Source organism: Hyperolius riggenbachi, chromosome 3 (genome assembly GCF_040937935.1).
Source record: "Hyperolius riggenbachi isolate aHypRig1 chromosome 3, aHypRig1.pri, whole genome shotgun sequence".
NCBI classification, from domain to species: Eukaryota; Metazoa; Chordata; class Amphibia; order Anura; family Hyperoliidae; genus Hyperolius; species Hyperolius riggenbachi.
This window is the reverse complement of record NC_090648.1, coordinates 200,465,795-200,486,201: the sequence shown is the minus strand read 5'-3', so window position 1 is coordinate 200,486,201 and position 20,407 is coordinate 200,465,795. Positions and strand designations below refer to the sequence as shown.

At 43.2% G+C, this 20,407-nt stretch overlaps 1 protein-coding gene across 1 annotated transcript in view; it reads left to right on the top strand.

Moving 5' to 3' along the window:
- LRRC49 (leucine rich repeat containing 49) overlaps positions 1–20,407 on the top strand; it is a 168,296-nt gene that overhangs the window by 70,483 nt on the left and 77,406 nt on the right. Inside the window, exons 10-11 of the mRNA XM_068272533.1 lie at positions 9,473–9,620; positions 17,323–17,406. Coding sequence (XP_068128634.1) covers positions 9,473–9,620; positions 17,323–17,406 — 232 coding nt within the window. The remainder of the gene's footprint in view (positions 1–9,472; positions 9,621–17,322; positions 17,407–20,407) is intronic.

The following is a 20,407-nucleotide window of genomic DNA, read 5'->3' as shown; positions in this document are numbered from 1 at the left end:
TTTTTGTTTATTGTTCCATATGTCGGTTTAGATGCTCGAAGTGTTTTTTTGTCCCTATGTGTGCTTTTTGATGTCTTATGCGTCGCCGCATGCGTGTTCTACACTGTAGTAGAGATCGCTTTCACTTTAGATGTGCTCTTTACTTAAGCAATCTGCATTTTTTTTTTTTTTAGTAATCATAGCCGCATTACACTGCTGTGTACATACATTTGCATAACTTTGCATAATTTCCATCTATCGGATACCTATGGGATCTGTCTTGCATGATCACTATAGATGTTCTTCACTTTCACCACTTAAGGCCCTCGGAGCTCCCATGGAGGCTGTTCTATCATTTAATTGTTTCTACTATGCATACAGATTTATGCACCTTCTTAGTATAGTACATTAGACGTGCTTTTCATGACACACCTAAATACACTTCATGCATATTTATAGCCACACTGCACTGGTATGTGCTTCATTGTTTATGCTTTTATGATCGTATGTGTCATTGCATACGCATTGCATTTTTTTTTTTCACCACAGGAAGAACTTGTGCTCCACTTGACCCTGGTGGAGTGCAAGGCTACTTCCTGAGTTCCAGTGACTACTTCTGGTACAGGAAGTGCCTGCTTTTCAGCTAGAGAAAAGTTTTTCATAGGAAAGACATGCCCTAGGGCAGAGTAATCAATCTAGCTTTTAATTTAGCCCTAATTAGCCTACTACGAATTGGATATGCAGGTAATATTGCATCCACCTCTTCTTATTCACACTATCTGAGAGATCTTTTGCTACTTTCCCTCTGACACAATGCAATTTGTCACAATGTTTTATTTTGTGTTTGATGCTTTCTGCCTTTGACTAGTGTAGTCTGAATAAGGTGGATTCTAACCACTCCCACTTTTTAATTCAAAAATGCTATAAAGTTGGTGCTGGCTGCCTGGTCGCCTTTCTCCCCTGATGACGCAAGATTGCGAAACCGGTCGGGAAGGCGACAGGCGGCACCATTTTATTTGAGGTCTTCTATTGACCATTTTATGCGCGCTACTTTTTCGGGGTTCCCAGTGCACGGGCCCCGTATGTGAGTTTCTTTTATCCTTGTTTTTAAATTGTTTTACTTGTTATGTAATAAAGACGGTTTACACTTAGATGTGCCGTACATCTCTTTCATGTCACTATCCTACTGGACTCCTCTTTGGCGAGTCTCTGCGACCTCAGGATATCTAATATATTCCGGAGGAATCTGTGGTGTGCAACATCGCTGGTGAAACGACACCATTTGAAAGTTCTGCGGACCATCTATCAAACTCGTTTACAACCTTATAATGTGGGTTGTTGGAATCTGGTAAGCCTTGCTTCTTTACCTTTTTGTTCGAAGATCCTGTATACCAGAAAATGACGAAAGCTGTATTACTATAGACCTGCGCTGACTTTATATATTCATGGACTGTAGTAAGTGGCCCTATCCTGCGGCGCGCGAAGAAAATGGGTGTGGCTATCCCGCATAACTGGGCGTGGCCATGACATGTGGGTGGAGCGGGAGGGCGGATTGGGGCGGGGCTTTTTGCAGGGAAAAATGGATGTGGGGGCGATTAAGGCGCCGCGCCGAAGAATGGGCGTGGCCATGACATTGTATGGGCGGAGCTTAACCGTAGCACAGCAAATATAGCCAATTATGACAATTAAATAATAAATGCAGCAACAGTTACCCCAGACACCAGAAAATAAAAACGCAATTTGTGCAACATTTCAACAGAAAACAAACGCAATTTGGGCCACATTTCAGCAGAAATCAAACGCAATTTGGGCCACATTTCAGCAGAAATAAAACGCAATTTGGGCCACATTTCAGCAGAAATCAAATGCAATTTGGGCCCATTTTCAGCAGAAATCAAACGCAATTAGGGCACATTTTCAGCAGAAATCAAATGCAATTAGGGCACAGTTCAGCAGAAATCAAACGCATTTAGGGCACATTTTCAGCAGAAATCAAATGCAATTAGGGCACAGTTCAGCAGAAATCAAACGCAATTAGGGCACAGTTCAGCAGAAATCAAATGCAATTAGGGCCACATTTTCAGCAGAAATCAAATGCAATTAGGGCACAGTTCAGCAGAAATCAAACGCAATTAGGTCACAGTTCAGCAGATATCAAATGCAATTAGGGCACATTTTCAGCAGATAAGGGCTGCAAAAAGAAAAGAATTTACTCACCTGGCACTGGCAGAAGTCTTCTCTTCCCATCTCCTCTCCTGGCCGGTGGCCGGCTCCTCAGGCGCGCAGTTCCCACGGAGCTCCCTCCCTCCTCCAATCTCCCGCGCTGATTGAATGCAGGGGCAGGGCTACGGGAAGATGGCCACCCGAAGCCCTGTACTGGAGACATAAATAGTCTCCAGAGCAGGGCATCTCTGCTGCCCTGCTCTGCCAGCCCCGCGGGGCTGCGGGAAAACAGTGACGTCATGCCGACGTCACTGAGCCGCCGAGGCCCCTACGATCTTGAGGCCCCAAGCAGCCGCTTGGTTTGCTTTATGCCTCGCGGCGCCCCTGGGTATTACTAGCCAGAGATTTCAGAGGCAGAGGGGAGGAGGAAGGGGGATTAGGTTTTTTTTGCTCAAGATTCAGATAAGCCAGCCTCTGTGTAATGTTTACAAACAACATGGCTACTGTCGTATCACAGGATTAAATAATCATATTCTATTAACCTCCTGAGCGGTATGGACGAGCTCAGCTCGTCCATCACCGCCGGAGGCTGCCGCTCAGGCCCTGCTGGGCCGATTTTCTTCAAATAAAGTGCAGCACACGCAGCCGGCACTTTGCCAGCCGCGTGTGCTGCCTGATCGCCGCCGCTCTGCGGCGATCCGCCGCGAGCAGCGGCGAAAGAGGGTCCCCCCAGCCGCCTGAGCCCAGCGTAGCCGGAACAAAAAGTTCCGGCCAGCGCTAAGGGCTGGATCGGAGGCGGCTGACGTCAGGACGTCGACTGACGTCCATGACGTCACTCCGCTCGTCGCTATGGCGACGATCTAAGCAAAACAAGGAAGGCCGCTCATTGCGGCCTTCCTTGTTTATTCTGGGCGCCGGAGGCGATCGGAAGAACGCCTCCGGAGCGCCCTCTAGTGGGCTTTCATGCAGCCAACTTTCAGTTGGCTGCATGAAATAGTTTTTTTTTTTATTAAAAAAAAACCCTCCCGCAGCCTCCCTGTCGATCTCAATAGAACGCCGGGGAGGTTAAAGCTGTTTGCAGCTAGATTTGCTGTGTAAACCATCTAAACTTTAGGTAACATATATAGACAAGTTACTTGTTATAGTTAGTTTTTCATCTTGGATCCGCTTTAATCATAGCCATGATTAAGGACACGTGGCCTGAAACATTTTAGTTGTTTTTTACACTTTTCTAACGTGTTGTTGCCTCAATAAGTTTTTGGATTTTTTGACCAACAGAAGTGTGAGGACTCCTTTGCCTTGAACCCTCATTACCTCGTTACACTTAACTTCTCCTGATGAACAAAACATTTCTCATCAGTTGTATACTCACCTGCAGCTTTCTTTGTTCTATGGGGGAATTCAGGGAGGAGAAGAGCTGGTTGCGAGGCCTACAAAAGTTCTCCCAGATATACCCATCACTAGTGGGAGACTTTGAATTAGTTTTTCTTGTAATGCTCATTCTTTTTTTATGTAAATTGTTGCTCTAGTTATGGGGCACCAAACTAAACTGCCCAGTGATGCTTTTTTTCTCTCTTTGACTGGTCAAGTCCTCATAGCAGGTTGATACTTTCATTTAGCATTGGGAAGTCCCTGCGGCAGCTTGTTAGTATGTATTTCAGAGTAAGATAAAGGCCTAGAATAATTTGTAGATGTGCTTGTAAGTATATTGTGTATGATACTATGGCTTTATTCTTAAAGCAGACTTGAATTTAGAACTTCCTCTCTGCTCTAGTGCTTTGTTATTAAAAATCTTTGTCTAAGAATTTAGTCTCTGAGGTAAGCCACCTCACTTGTTTGTTTTTAGTTGTTTTTAACATATTTTATACAACCAGGGCGCCTCTTTATCCTTTATATGTGCTAAATCCACCCCTCAATGTCCCCCGTTGAAGGGGTATGAGCATTAGCCATTTTTTTTTACACGAGCCTAGCGCTTTTTTTTATCAAGGAGAGCGACCAGCCGAGGTCCTGACAGACCACCTCGAGTGGAGTCGGGTTAATTGTCTCCACTTGCTGCCCATGTTCGGTTGCCCCTAGCAACCCACCTTGCTTAACTCTTTCCAAAAATTGTGTTACTTTGACATACTGCACCATTGGGTCCCATTTTCTCTTATGTATCTTTTGCTCCAGGGTGCTCACACACCCTATCCACTTTGTTATACTATAGTGGGGAGCACAATAGGGGGAAACACTATACTGCAAAGTACAGTGAGAGAAAGCATTATCATGGGGGACACTGTAACTGGAGATATTAGATTAGGATGGCCTGTTGTGGAGAGCACTGTATGGGGGCACTGTTATTGCAGACTCTATAATGGACTGAACATGTAGCACACAGACACTGGGGACATTGTGATGAAAATACACTGTAAAAAGAGGGATGATATGACTGAAGGCACAATAATGGAGGGAATCGTAATGGGACATAAGGGCTGCCAAGTAATTGTTGTTAATAATGTTTCTGTTTTGTGTGTTTATTTTGGGTCTTAAGATATATATACATACATACATACATTTTCTGTGTCTTTTTCTTTTAAAGTGTACCCGAGGCGATATGTGACATGATGAGATAAACGTGTATGTACGGTACAAAACATATTAATAACCAAACTGTTTATCTTCTTTTTATTTTGCCTGATAAATTCTAGGCATGGAAGTGACAGCTTCAGTCTTGTCGATTAGCTTGTTATATATATAGTTATAGGGAATATAGTTAACATCACTGATAAGCAAAAACTATTGACCTTTTCCTAACTCTGATTAGAGCAGAGTTCCCCAACCCTGTCCTCAAGGCCCACCAACAGTGCATGTTTTGCAGGAAACCACACTCATTCACAGGTGAGGTAATTAGTGTCTCAGCAGAGCTGATTACCTACCTCTGTGGACTTCCACAAAACATGCAGTGTTGGTGGACCTCGAGGACAGGGTTGGGGAACACTGGATTAGAGGCAGTAAAACCTTCAACCTACTTTGTAAATGTTTAAATATAAAAGAAAACCCTGTGATACTTTAAAAAGTAATTTTTAGGAGTAGGAGAATAAACGTAATTGTTTATCTCATCAGTTTATTTTCACCTCGGATTCACTTTAGCCACTTTGTCCTCCACTACAGTATATCTACGTCAGCTGTGGCACCCTCCAAGCCACAGTGACGTAGATATACTGACCTCCTTGCAGCCCTGCTGTGCACGATTGGGTGCGCTTCAGAGCGCACCCTCCGGCTCTGTCAGCTGCAATACTAATTGGTGGAAGGGAACATGTTCCCTTTTGGCCAATTAGTATACCCTCCTCCCATGAATGATCGCTGCAGTAGTGAACTGCAGCGATCCTTCATCTGTCCCCCTCGGCGCACAAACAGTTAAAAAAAATGCACAAGCAGCCACACTCACCTACCTCGGTCCTGCGACTGTCGTGAAGTCTGATCCTCCGATCACCGCTTTGAAGTCAGCCGCATATTGACGTCATCAAGCCGGGACTCGGGTTACCGGCAATATGCGGCTGACTGCAGAGCGGTGAATGGAGGATCAGGCTTCAGGACAGTCGCAGGACCGAGGTAAGGTGAGTGAGACTGCCTGCTTGTGCATTTTTTTAAACTATTTCTGCATAGAGGGGGCTGCCTAATGGGGGGGGGGGGGAGTGCATCTGGCTATAGATTATTGGGGGGAGGGGGATATGTAAAGGGGGGGTGCATATACACGGGGGACATCTGAGTAACCAAGGGGAAGGGGGTTTACAAATTTTGCACATCTGGGCAACGGGGGGGGGGGGGGGGGGCATAACCTAATACTGGGGGCACATTTGGCTATAATGGGGGGCAGCACTAATCTTGGGGGTATATCTGGCTATAATGGGGTAATCCTGATCCCGGGGACACATCTGGCTATAAAGAGGGGCACTATTCTTGGGGGTGCGTCTGTCAATCGATTCTGGGGGTGGCAAACACAGGGGACACATCTGGTTATACTGGGGGGGGTGATACTGGGGACACATCTGGATATCTATACTGGGGCGACTTTAACTGGTTGCACAGTTTTTATGTCAATCGCACTTTTTATTTTTAAACAGAAATTGGTCAAAATTGAGAAGTAATGCATTTTTTTTTTTCCCTCTTTTTCCCATTAAAATGCAGAGAGGAACATTTTATTTGGGACCAAATACCCCCCAATGAAAGCTTAGTTTGTCTTGAAAAAAACGATATATAGATCATTTAAGTAGCACGACTACAGATGAAGTTATTGGTGATTAAACAGGGACACCGCTAAAGCGTCAAAACTGCTCTGGTCAATAAGGGGAAAACAAGGTCTGGATGCGAAGTGGTTAAATTGATGTGTGACAATGTAGTAAGAGGAGTAATGGTGCTTGTGGCTCACTTATACATTAGGCCTCCTGTTTGAGTAAAGGAAGTGTACATCATTGATACAGTGGCTACAGCATGTAACCTATATTCATGTAATTGTATGTTATGCACATTATTTGGATCACTATAATCTATTGCAATGATGCACAATATGAGCTGTTTAGTGTAGAACGTATTTGAAACCCAAGAGAAACTTGACCAATGGGTCTAGTCAAGTTGACATACTAGAATATGTAGAAGTGATCCCCTTATGTGTCCCCTTTTAAGATGTAAGTCTTATTTGTGGGTAGACAAGGACCTTAAAGGGAATGTACTATAGACAAAACCTTGTCCTCAACCTCAATAGGTAAGTATTGACCCAAATCATTCAATAACCAATTAAAACCTCAATTTATTATAAATCTTTAAAAAAATATTCACATAAATACAAATACACAGTATCCGCATAGCCATTACAGCAAAGTCATGATTAAACAGTTTACAAACATTATGCATAGTTCCCAATAAGGGTACCATGAAACTGGAATTTGTCCCTTATATCATGTCCACCATTATACAATTATACAGGTCCTTCTCAAAAAAATAGCATATTGTGATAAAGTTCACTATTTTCTGTAATGTACTGATAAACATTAGACTTTCATATATTTTAGATTCATTACACACAACTGAAGTAGTTCAAGCCTTTTATTGTTTTAATATTGGTGATTTTGGCATACAGCTCATGAAAACCCAAAATTCCTATCTCAAAAAATTAGCTTATCATGAAAAGGTTCTCTAAACGAGCTATTAACCTAATCATCTGAATCAACTAATTAACTCTAAACACCTGCAAAAGATTCCTGAGGCTTTTAAAAACTCCCAGCCTGGTTCATTACTCAAAACCGCAATCATGGGTAAGACTGCCGACATGACTGCTGTCCAGAAGGCCATCATTGACACCCTCAAGCAAGAGGGTAAGGCACAGAAAGAAATTTCTGAACGAATAGGCTGTTCCCAGAGTGCTGTATCAAGGCACTTCAGTGGGAAGGAAAAAGTGTGGCAGAAAACGCTGCACAACGAGAAGAGGTGACCGGAACCCTGAGGAAGATTGTGGAGAAGGACCGATTCCAGACCTTGGGGGACCTGCGGAAGCAGTGGACTGAGTCAGGAGTAGAAACATCCAGAGCCACCGTGTACAGGCGTGTGCAGGAAAAGGGCTACAGTTGCCGCATTCCCCAGGTCAAGCCACTTTCGAACCAGAAACAGCGGCAGAAGCACCTGACCTGGGCTACAGAGAAGCGGCACTGGACTGTTGCTCAGTGGTCCAAAGTACTTTTTTTGGATGAAAGTAACTTTTGCATGTCATTCGGAAATCAAGGTACCAGAGTCTGGAGGAAGACTGGGGAGAGGGAAATGCCAAAATGCCTGAAGTCCAGTGTCAAGTACCCACAGTCAGTGATGGTCTGGGATGCCATGTCAGCTGCTGGTGTTGGTCCACTGTGTTTTATCAAGGGCAGGGTCAATGCAGCTAGCTATCAGGAGATTTTGGAGCACTTCATGCTTCCATCTGCTGAAAAGCTTTATGGAGATGAAGATTTCATTTTTCAGCACGACCTGGCACCTGCTCACAGTGCCAAAACCACTGGTAAATGGTTTACTGACCATGGTATTACTGTGCTCAATTGGCCTGCCGACTCTCCTGACCTGAACCCCATAGAGAATCTGTGGGATATTGTGAAGAGAAAGTTGAGAGACGCAAGACCCAACACTCTGGATGAGCTTAAGGCCGCTATCGAAGCATCCTGGGCCTCCATAACACCTGAGCAGTGCCACAGGCTGATTGCCTCCATGCCACGCCGCATTGAAGCAGTCATTTCTGCAAAAGGATTCCCGACCAAGTATTGAGTGCATAACTGAACATAATTATTTGAAGGTTGACTTTTTTGTTTTAAAAACACTTTTCTTTTATTGGTCGGATGAAATATGCTAATTTTTTGAGATAGGAATTTTGGGTTTTCATGAGCTGTATGCCAAAATCATCAATATTAAAACAATAAAAGGCTTGAACTACTTCAGTTGTGTGTAATGAATCTAAAATACATGAAAGTCTAATGTTTATCAGTACAGTACAGAAAATAATTAACTTTATCACAATATGCTAATTTTTTGACAAGGACCTGTATAAGTATCATGGAAATCCTCTTTGGGACATGTATATCTATATATTTGACACTTAGTTTATGTACAGCCGATGTAAACAATGAATTTTCTCGATGCGTTTCGTGAAACATGGGACCATATAATATTCACTTCTTCAGGAGTAATGAATTTCCCGGCTAAACTCTGTTGCGTAATTGGCTGGAATTTCCATATTATGATGATTCAAATAAGCCAATGTTTGCTGTCGGCTGTCTGCATGACAGCATGGAGTCTGAAGATATGGCTCAGCATGCGTTCCCAGTGTAGTAGAGCATAGTTTGGCTTTAAATTAGATAAACTTTATAAGTTTGCAAAAGAAATGGCACTTGAAATAATGTTTCACACAGAAGGAAACAGAGAGACTTTGTGGAATTCTGCCATGTATGTTATGAGTGACTGCTGTAGACACGGTGTGTGAACACATGTCCAGCGAAGAGATCATTATTCTGTCAGGTAGACACAGTTCTCAGATCTTTTTCTCAGCATTGAATCTGCCCTGGGCATTAGCTGCTCTGGTTATCTAGCACTGAGATAATATCACTGTTTACAGATGACTGCATAGAGCACTTGTCCCTCTGAGGGTCACTAGACAAGGTTCCCCCATTGCAGGCATACCCACAATGCCTCAGGTGCTGTGTAAGTTATCCTGTGAGGATGAATAAAACAAAATGTTGACCTTCCATGTGACATCTTATTGTGTATTATGAGAAGAGTCTGCTCCTTCACTACTTTCATATGGACTTTTATCTTACAGAATTAATGACATCCTGTGCCTTGCTGACTCAGCATCGCTTTCAGAAGTCACCCTTGATGGCAACCCTATAGCTCAAGAGTCATGGTACAGACAAACCATTCTGGGGCATATGCTGCAGCTGCGACAGCTGGACATGAAGAAAATCACGGTAAACGGGTGTTATTAAAATAAGCGGTGATGAGAAGATTGGTGTTCGGAGTGGTGCCAGGCATGTAAATTGCTGGCTTTTATAAACTGTGATAGCAAAAGGACTAGTGTTGCAGCTTGTTGGAAAAAATCTTACCACTCTTGTCAGGAAGCTTTTTTTATGATGTTGGCACACCAAATGGTACTTTATGACCTAAGTTCCCCTTTGTAAATGCAACTAAACATCCTGCGGAGGAACGGATAAAATTACATTTCCTGAATGTTGTGACTGTATCACTGTAATGACACTGTGTGTTCCAGCTGTACAGTCAATGCATAGAAGTATAGATTCATTTTATATTGGCCAGCAGATATCGAGTCTGTTTGTGAGGTTGCACTTTCTTTTGTGTCATTGTTTATACTGTCTGTGACTAAGTGTTCCAAATAACACAATAATTATTGCTTTTGCCTTGCAAGAAAGAAGTTCTGGAATCCTGGGTCGCAACAAAGTGATGGTTTGGGATTGCTTTGGTTGACAGTATGCCCAGGCATCTCTGTACAGACATGCATGGACGGTTGGCTGAGTGGCAATTTCTCCATTATGACGAGTTCCTGCTGCAATGAAATACAATGGCCATACGCTTTAAAAAGCATTTGCAGTTGGCTGACTGATTTTCCCTTAAACCAGAACTTTCGTCAAAAATTTTCTCTGCTCCAACAGATTAGTCACACCATAAAAACTAGCAAAAAAACTTTTGGAGAAAAAATTGCCTGAAAGGGTTAAGACTTAAGTTGCCCATATATCAAGTGATATATGGGCAGATCAGACTAGAGACAGATCTTTCTCTGATCAAAGTGAGATTGTTAAGACTTAAAGTGAACCAGAGACGAAGCATCCTCATGTATTTTACCATATATATCAGTGGGAACATTAGAGAAACCGCCTACCCTGCTCTCTGTTCCATCCTTTACTGCTCAGCCTGCCTGCTATCAGCCCTGATAAAATCCCGACTGAGCATTCAGTCTGGCTTTGCTCAGGAATTATTATAAGCCAGCGGTTCTGGAGGTGTGTTTAGCTTCTAGGGGCAACAATGGTTAATTTGCCTATATTCAGCAGTGATGCACTGGGAGACATCTCAAACTCACTCCAACCTGAATTATCGCAAAGCAAACTCTTGTTTTCCTTGGTATTTTAGTAAGGGCCTTTTAGGACCATTGTAGCCTCTCACACACTCCAATGAGTTCTGGTTCACCATGAGATTGCTGGTTAGTTTGTACCTCTCGGTGTTACAAGCCCTACTCCATAGAGCCAAATTAATCCATGCCATGCACTGATGAGCCTCAAACAATCCGAAACAGTCTGTATGCATGTTGGATCATTATGGCTCTGTACAAATTAGCAAGCTGACACATCATTGCATTCCAGTGGTTCTGGAGGTGTGTTTAGCTTCTAGGGGCAACAATGGTTAATTTGCCTATATTCAGCAGTGATGCACTGGAAGACATCTCAAGCTCACTCCAACCTGAATCATCGCAAATTCTTTCTGTTTTAAGAAAGCAAACTCTTGTTTTCCGAATTATTATAGCTGAGTCATTATAGCAGAGCCAGAAGGGGGCAGGCTCTGGCTTGAAAAGACATCAGATAAGACAGACTCAGCTATAATGATTCTTGAGCAAAGCCAGACTGCATTCTCAGTTGGGGATTTTATCAGGGCTGCTAACAAGCAGGCTGAACAGTAAAGGATGAAGCAGAGAGCAGGGTAGGTGTTTTCTCTAATGTTCCCACTGATATATATGGTTCACTTTAAGTTGCCCATATATCTAGTGATATATGGGCAGATCGACCGAGAGACAGAGCTTTCTCTGATCAAAGAGAGATGTGTTGCCTGCCCATACACCGCAGGCCGATTCCCAATGTTGCCTTTGTCAGCTGCTTGGCCGCTACTCAAATGTAAATGTCCCCCCAGTACCTTTGCAATTTAAAATCTCACCAGTCCTGCTACCGGCACTCCCAGCTTCCTCACCATCACCACAGTGTGGTGGCGCGTGTGTGAAATCACACATGCACCTGGTGCAACACGGGGGTGAAGGAGGAGGAGGCCCGGAGGCACAGCAGCAGGACAGGTGAGATTTTACACCATACAGGCACTGGGGAGAAATTTACACTTGGGGCAGTCAGACAGGCAGTGTCCAGGGGCGGACTGACCATTAGGGCACTCGGGCACGGACCAAGGGCCCGTGGTCAGGGGGGGGCCGCCAGAGAGCCCTGAGCATGAGGGGAGACAGCCAGCGAAGGAGGGCGATGGGCAGAGCAGCGGAGAAGTCTTCCCCCCCTTCTCTCACCTTGGGGCCCCCCTTCCTGGCTCTCCCCTCCGCTATGTGTAAGTTTCGGCACAGTGGCTGACAGCGGGCGGAGACTTACCGCTGTTCAGCCACCGGAGGGAGCGCTGATCTGTGTGCCACTAGTCTGGGCTTCTCAAGCCCAGACTAGTGGCACACAGATCAGCGCTCCCTCCGGTGGCTGAACAGCGGTAAGTCTCCGCCCGTTGTCAGCCGCTACCCGCTGCGCCGACACTTTACAGATTCTCGAGGGGAGAGCCAGGAAGGGGGGCCCCAAGGTGAGAGAAGGGGGTGGGAACTTCCCACCTTCTCCGCTGCTATGCAAATCGCCCTCCTTCGCTGGCTGTCTCCCCTCCTGGAGACACTACAAGCCTGGCTGCATATACTGGGGGCACCTATACGCCTGGCTATACTGGGGAGACCTATACACCTGGCTGCATATACTGGGAGCACTTATAGACCTAGCTACATATACTGGGGGCACCTGTAGACCTGGCTACACTGGGGACACCTATACACCTGGCTGCATATACTGAGGAGACCTATACACCTGGCTGCATATACTGGGGGCACTTATACACCTGACTACATATACTGGGGGCACTTATAGACCTAGCTACATATACTGGGGACACCTATAGACCTGGCTGTATATACTGGGGGCACCTATAGACCTGGCTATACTGGGGACACCTATACACCTGGCTACATATACTGGGGACGCCTAAAGACCTGGCTTTCTATACAGGAGACACCTATAGACCTGGCTATCTATACAGGAGACACCTATAGACCTGGCTATCTGTACTGGGGACACCTATAGACCTGGCTATCTGTACTGGGGACACCTATAGGCCTGGCTACCTATTCTGGAGACACCTGTAGATCTGGCTACCTATACTGGGGACACCTATAGACCTGGCTATCTTAACTGGGGACATCTATAGACCTGGCTATCTTACATGGGGACATCTATAGACCTGACTATCTTACATGGGGACATCTATAGACCTGGTTATCTATTCTGGGGACACCTGTAGACTAGGCTACTTATACTGGGGACACCTATAGACCTGGATACCTGCACTGGGTATCCTAGTCTGTTAACCTATAGACCTGGTTACTTCCACTGGGGATACCTTTTGACCTGGTTACCTATACTGGGGGCACCTATTTTGGGGGAACTGCTGCCAGATTAACTATTTTTGGGGAACTGCTGCTGCCCGATTAAGTGTATTTTGAGAAACAGCTGCCAGATTATGTGTATTTTTGGGGAACTGCTGCCAGATTGTGTATAATGGGGGAACTGCTGCTTCCTGATTCTGTGTATTTTGGGGAGCCACTGCTGCTACATGCATTTTCGGTGATCCGCTGCCAGATTATGCATATTTTGGACAGCCGCTGCCAAATTATGTGTATTTGGGGGAACCGCTCCTGCCAGATAACGTCTATTTTGGGGGAACGACTGCCATATTATCTGTATTTTGGAAGAACCTCTGCCAAATTGCATGGATTTTCGGTGAAATGCTGTCAGATTACATGTATTTTGCGGGGAAACACTATGGCAGAGTTCAAACTTCCCCGGCAGACCTTTTACACCACTGCTAAGGTCATGTATATTTTGCCCCACCCATATTCTGTTGCGTGACCACACCCATTTTTTGGCACGCCGTGCGTAAATATAACATATTTACTGTTGTCAGTAAATTATTATATCTTAGTCTGTAAAACTATAACGTGAAAGGTGGGAAACACTGGTATGGGGGCCCCAAAATCTCCTATTGCCCGGGGGCCCCATGAGTTGTCAGTCCGCCCCTGGCAGTGTCCTTTGCGTTTGTTGGTTGTCACAATATTGAACACCGTCATTCATGCGATCAAGCATTTACAAGTGAGATTTTTACAACAAGGAGATTTTTACAATAAGGCTGATCGACACATTCAATCAATTCCAGCCAGAAATCAGTCGTAACATTGAATTGGGCATGCTTGTTGCTTCACCGGTTTTCATGCGATTAAAAATAAAATATTGAATCATTTGGTCGATCGGGCCACAAAATCAGTAGCTTTTCGGACACTTTTACCTTCACTTTCCTATAGAGATGAGATCTTTCCAAAACACAGTAGAGAGTTTCTGTAGGAAAGTTTAATTGATGTAAATAGAAGAGGGTTTTAGAAACGTTGTTCACCGAGTAGCTTTGTAGCTCCCAGCACCGATGAACTGTGATGTAGAGGGACTTGTAATGTTTTTGTTTTTTTTCCATGATTGTTTTAAATTAAATGTTACACCACTGTGACTGTGGTATTATTATTATTATTTAGTAATTATATAGCGCCGACATCTATTGCAGCGCTTCACAGAGTATATTGTTTTGCCACTAGCTATCCCTCTGAAGGGCTCACCATCTACTAACCCCTACCACAGCTATATGTCCATCGTCGTCTAGGGACATTTAAGGGGAAAGCCAATAAACTGATCGGTTACATTTTCTGAGAAGAAAGTATATTTGTTTTGGTCTGATGTATTCTGAAAAAATAAATAGATTTCTGTGGCTTTCATATGAAAATATCCTTTTTTTTCCTACTGTATGCAGGTTGGTTCAGTTTTTATGTTACAGGATAAGCACTAGGTGGCAGAAAAGAGCTAAAAGAAAACGAGCAGTAGTTACTTTTTACTAAATAATATTCCGTTTCTGAAATTACCATGTCCTTGAAAGGTTCATGGTGCAGGTCTTTCTAGGATTCTGCTCATTTCAAACGGGAAAACAACACTAAAAATCAATGCAGAGTTTTGGGAAGGGATTGTGTAAAATGTAAGGACAATTGAAAATTGCCTCGGAATGGCCTTTCTGATAACAATAAATGTATAACTGGTTTCCAGTATGTATATGCAATTTGATTCAAGATTTTACTTATTAGGTCAATATTATTAATTCCTAGTACAGTTTTGGTAATAATATTTATGCTGCAAAGGACCTTTTCACACTGAACAAACAGCCTAGGACCCTTCATGGTCACAGAGAATTTCATTAAATTTATTTCTAATAACAATGTTCAATTTCAGCTGGTCCACAGTAAAATCTGTACAGTCCCATGCTGTATATAGAGGTACACTTTGAAGCTCTAGTTCAGCTTCCCATTTTTTATTGCAATTGATGATACATCTGTATAAATTAACTGTCTGGCTTGCTTGTGTGGAGTGGCTTCCCCAGCATACAGCAGATAACCTGACCACACCCACCTCCTTCCTCTACTGAGTGGTTAACTCTTTCTAGCCAGCACATCAGCTCCGCAATCTACTTTTTCCCTCCCTGCTTAAGGTGTAATAATGCATTGAAAAATTCCAACACCAATTCAAACACCTAGTGTGTTTATAAACCCCATGTGCTTTTGCTTACAATAATAGACAGATCTTCACTGCTCTTTGATTCAACCTTTTAGATATTTGATTTAACCTTTCAGATATACACACATAGAATTCTGATTGGCCAATTACCACTTCTTTGTATTTTGAGAGCTTATCTACACAATCTGTTCATGGTATTCAACATCTGTGAAGAAATATTATAAACAAGGGAATACTCTCCAGCCCCTTGTGCTAGACCAGTGATCTGCAAACTTGGCCCTCCAGCTGTTACGGAACTACAAGTCCCACAATGCATTTGCCTTTATGAATAATGACTGTGGCTGTCAGACTCCTGCAATGCATTGTGGGACTTGTAGAACCTTAGCAGCTGGAGAGCCAACTTTGCAGATCACTGTGCTAGACAGATGAGGGTAACTATCCGCAGGCAGGTAGAGTCAGGTTTATTTGAAATTCAAAAAATATATATTATAATGAAAGCAATAATAAAAATTAAATTTCTTTTTTTTTTTTCTTCTGTACCGTTCTGTTTTCATCTGTATTTCTCTTTATTTTTCCTCTACTTATCAGGAGCCCTGATAGCAGTCATTTAATTGTCATTTTTAATAATAGGAAATCCTCAGAAAAAAATGAATTGAGCCCCAAATGGAAATTCAATAATTTCATTTGTCATTGATCATAACTTTAGGCCCATATGATCAGGCAGCCACCGCAGCAGTGTGATGGCTGGTGATGTAATAGGGAAACTCGCACATCCGTACACTTTGTACATATGCAGTTCAATGTAGTGGTTCACGGCTGAAAAAAATGCAATAGCTTGACTTGTTCTAAGCCCTCACCTAGTCCTCCAGCATTGCAATGTGCAGTCTCTCCCCTTATAAACCATATCCGTGCAAAGCATTCCAGTTGTATGAGGCTGTACGAGGGCTGGGCGACGTTATTGTTTGGGAAAAAATAATTGCTGTTTTCTTAAGGATGAAAGTAGCACAAATGAGCACAAACATAGCTCTAACCACGCGTGATGCACTTTTTATTTGGGCTGATTGTGTGTGGGGGTCAGCGCAATCGCAAGCACTCAGTAATTTTGTGAGCTATTTTGTTAGCGCTTTTCTAAGTGCTTTCAGAGTGATTTGTGCTTAGAAAAGCTCTATTCTAAGCGCTTTTGTGTAGCAATGTTTTGTTCACTTCCTGACGTCAATCAGGAAGTGAACTTTGTGACCTGGAAATGAATAAATACAATGTATTTCTTCATTAAAGCGCTGAGCAAATCCCTTTTCAAATCGCTTTTTCAAGCGCTTAGTGATTTTGCTATACTTTCTATTGAATCGCAAATGCTCTGGAAATAGTGTAGGAGCCGTGTTTGCAACTGGATGGGAAGCTCATCGCTTATGTGAGAATACTCACATAAACTAACATTGCACAAGTGCTTTTAAGGTGATTTTTAAAATCGCCTGCACTTAAAAACAAGTGAAAACGCTTATAATGTGAACAAGCCCTTAGTGTTGAAAATCAGCCCATAAATGCAGTAAAAGGAAAATAAATAAAGTCCAACAGCTAAGTTGTCATGAAAGGGTGCTAGGAACAGACTATAGGCATTCTGGCTTTCTTAGCTGCTGTTCTTCTGAGCCAGACTTGTCACATTTTCCTCATCCACTCTTACAGGACTAAATGGAGAATCCAATTCTGTAGGGAACACTTAAAATTCAGCTGTGAGCCAATTCACACCTGACAAAAGTAGGCCAGGTGTCAGTAAGTCCAGTAAACACTCAGCATGTAATGAACCCCTGTGCCTCAGTTCAGAACTTGGAGCGTACTTCTATGCATGACTCACAGAAGATAAATCCTTTTTTTTTTCTTTATAAGTGCACAACAATACTGCTGCAGATTTTGATTCAGTAGAACATAAAGATACCTGTAATAAGAAAGAGAATTCCATTAGGGCTCAACTCTTTTTTTTCCTATCTTTTGTGTGACCTGTCAGTTTTAAATTAAAAAATAAAGAGCATATTTTTTTTGATGGTAGGAAGAAGAAAGACGTACTGCATCTGTTCTGGCAAGAAAAGAGGAAGAACGGAAGCGTGAAAGCCATAAGCAGGCCTTACTAAAGGTAAACTCTGTCATGGAAGAATTTCAGGGCAAATTGAAAATTTCTCTCATCGGGAGTTGACATCTGAGCCCACCCGTAAACTGTTAAGATGAAATAAATCCATCTATCGCTGTTCTATAGTTGACATTCTTTTTCCTTGGATAAATGTGAAGTGTTTTCCCAGTGTGTCAGAGCGTGAGACAGCTTAACCTGTGTATTCTGATAAATAACAGTTTAAAACGTGTTGTAATCAGACCATTTTCCTTGTGTATTGTTGAAAGCAATTTCTCATTCTATTTCCCGAAGTAGCTACCGTACGTGGCGTAACTGGTCGTCAGTTACAGCGTTGTGTAGCTGTGTTGGTCATGGTGGTGGTCGGACATTCCTGAGACCCGTGTTTACCCAAATGCATATCACTGCATTCTGTCAGGTGTTCCCAATTCATAAGAGAATCAAAAAAGTTAATCTCTAGATTGCACTTCTCCAGACTGGTAGGTGCAGGACCACAGCAACTCAAAACAATGTCCAAAAGGTCTACACACTGTAAAATCCAAAATGTCCATTTATTGTTCCATATACAAAGATAGTTCTGACTATTCACCGACGATTGTTTTGTGTCCGCCTGGAGTCCCCTTTATCAAGGCATAGGACAGAATCCAATATTCTGTTATGCTTATGTGCCTTGATAAAGAAGAGTGGTCCTGCAACGATCATCTGTGAACAGTGGGAGCTATCTTTGTACATGAAACAATACGTTTACATTTTGGATGTTACAGTTCAAGGACAGAGTGTTCTTTGCATGCGTGCAATGAAATTATTGTTTCTATGTAGACCAGGCATGGGCAAACTCGGCCCTCCAGCTGTTACGGAACTACAAGTCCCAAAATGCATTGCAGGAGTCTGACAGCCACAGTCATGACTCATAAAGGCAAATGCAGTGTGGGACTTGTAGTTCCGTAACAGCTGGAAATCAGGTAGTCAAAACTGATTAAGGCCATTTGATTGGCCCAATTCTTAGCTGCATACTATTTGCATTATACTTGCGTGCAAGTCAGAGTTATGGCCATCTCTAGTGATAAACTTTGGCTTACATTACTACTAGCATAATCCTATATATATATATACACCTACTGATGATTTTAAATTCAAATAAGGGCCTATACACACTGGCTGCATTGCGCTGTGATTTTTCAATTGCAAAACCTTCATAAAGACAATCTCACGATCCAGACACTGGATGGAATCGGTGAAGATGAGGTGTGTGGAGTAAAGCCGGAGCAAGAAGCAGAGGTAGCCGCTAGTTGGGTCACAGTTAGAAGGGGTAGGGGAAAAAGTGACAGGGAGGCTAGTCCCGAGTTGTCCCTCACTAATAAATATGCTTGTTTGCGTAATATTGGGGAGGATGATTCTGGAGTAGCAATGCTGCAGCAGGATGTGCTCCTTAGCAACCAAGGGGCAGACTGCTGTAACGAGAAAGGGAATAGGAGTGCAGCTAAGGCTAGACAGGTACTGGTGGTAGGGGATTCAATTATTAGGCGCACAGATAGGGTAATCTGTCGAAGAAACCGTGAATGCCGTACAGTCTGTTGCCTCCCGGGTGCTCGGGTTCGGCATGTAGCAGAAAGAATTGACAGATTATTGGGTGGGGCTGGGGAAGACCCAGCTGTCATGGTACACATTGGCACCAATGACAAAGTTAGTGGGAGATGGAAGGTCCTCAAAAATGATTTTCAGGTACTTGGAGATAAACTTAAAGCAAGGACCTCCAAGGTGGTGTTCTCTGAAATACTGCCAGTGCCACGCGCTACATCTGAGAGACAGAGGGAGCTTAGGGAGTTAAATAAGTGGCTGAGAAATTGGTGTAGGAAGGAAGGGTTTGGGTTCCTGGAGAACTGGGCAGACTTTGCAGTCGGCTACAGGTTCTACAGCAGGGATGGGCTGCACCTTAATGGGGAGGGTGCAGCTGCATTTGGGGAGAAGATGGCTAAACGGTTGGAGGAGATTCTAAACTAGGATCTGGGGGGAGGCGGGAGGATAAAGTCTCAATATGTAGACAAGATAAGGTAAAAAGACAGTGGGAGCCTAACATTATGGGGGGTGGAGAGGGGGGTGGAGACAGTGTAAAGATTAAGGAGGTTGGTAAAACTTCAAGTAGCCCATTTCGTGTAAACAAAATTGGTAAATGTGTTGGTAAAAATATAAAGTGCATAGTAACCAATGCTCGGAGCCTTGCAAATAAAATAGACGAACTAGAGTTCATTCTGAATGACAAAGGCTATGACATTGTGGGAATAACCGAGACATGGATGGATGAAAGCCATGACTGGATAGCTAATTTAAAAGGATACAATGTGTTTAGGAGGGATAGAACAGGGAAAAAAGGTGGAGGGGTTTGTCTCTTTGTTAAGAATTCTTTTACAGCTGTCCTCAACGATGAGATGGAGGAAGATTGCGAAGATGTGGAGTCCGTTTGGGTAAATATTCATGGTGGAAATAAAAGTTGCCAATTGCTTATTGGGGTATGCTACAGACCACCTCTTATTAATGAAGCTGCAGAACTGCGATTACTACAGCAGATTGAAAAAGCTGCAAGTAAAAACGAGGTCATAATTATGGGCGACTTCAACTTTCCAGACATTGACTGGAGTATTGAGGCTACCCATTCTGGTAAAAGCAGCAGATTTCTGGCAGCACTACAGGACAATTACTTGACTCAAATGGTAACAGAACCAACTAGGGGGAATGCGTTACTGGATCTGATCATTTCTAATAGACCAGATAATGTATCAAATGTGCAGGTTCAAGAACATTTGGGAAATAGTGATCACAACATGATAACGTTTGATCTGGTGACTGATAGGCCACGGGGCAGCGGGACCACTAAAACTATGAATTTTAGAAAAGCAAAGTTCAATCAAATTAGGCAGGCACTAAGTTTGGTGAACTGGGATAATGTACTACAAGGGGACGACACTGAAGGGAAATGGCAAGCTTTTAAACGTATTCTCAATCAATATTGTAG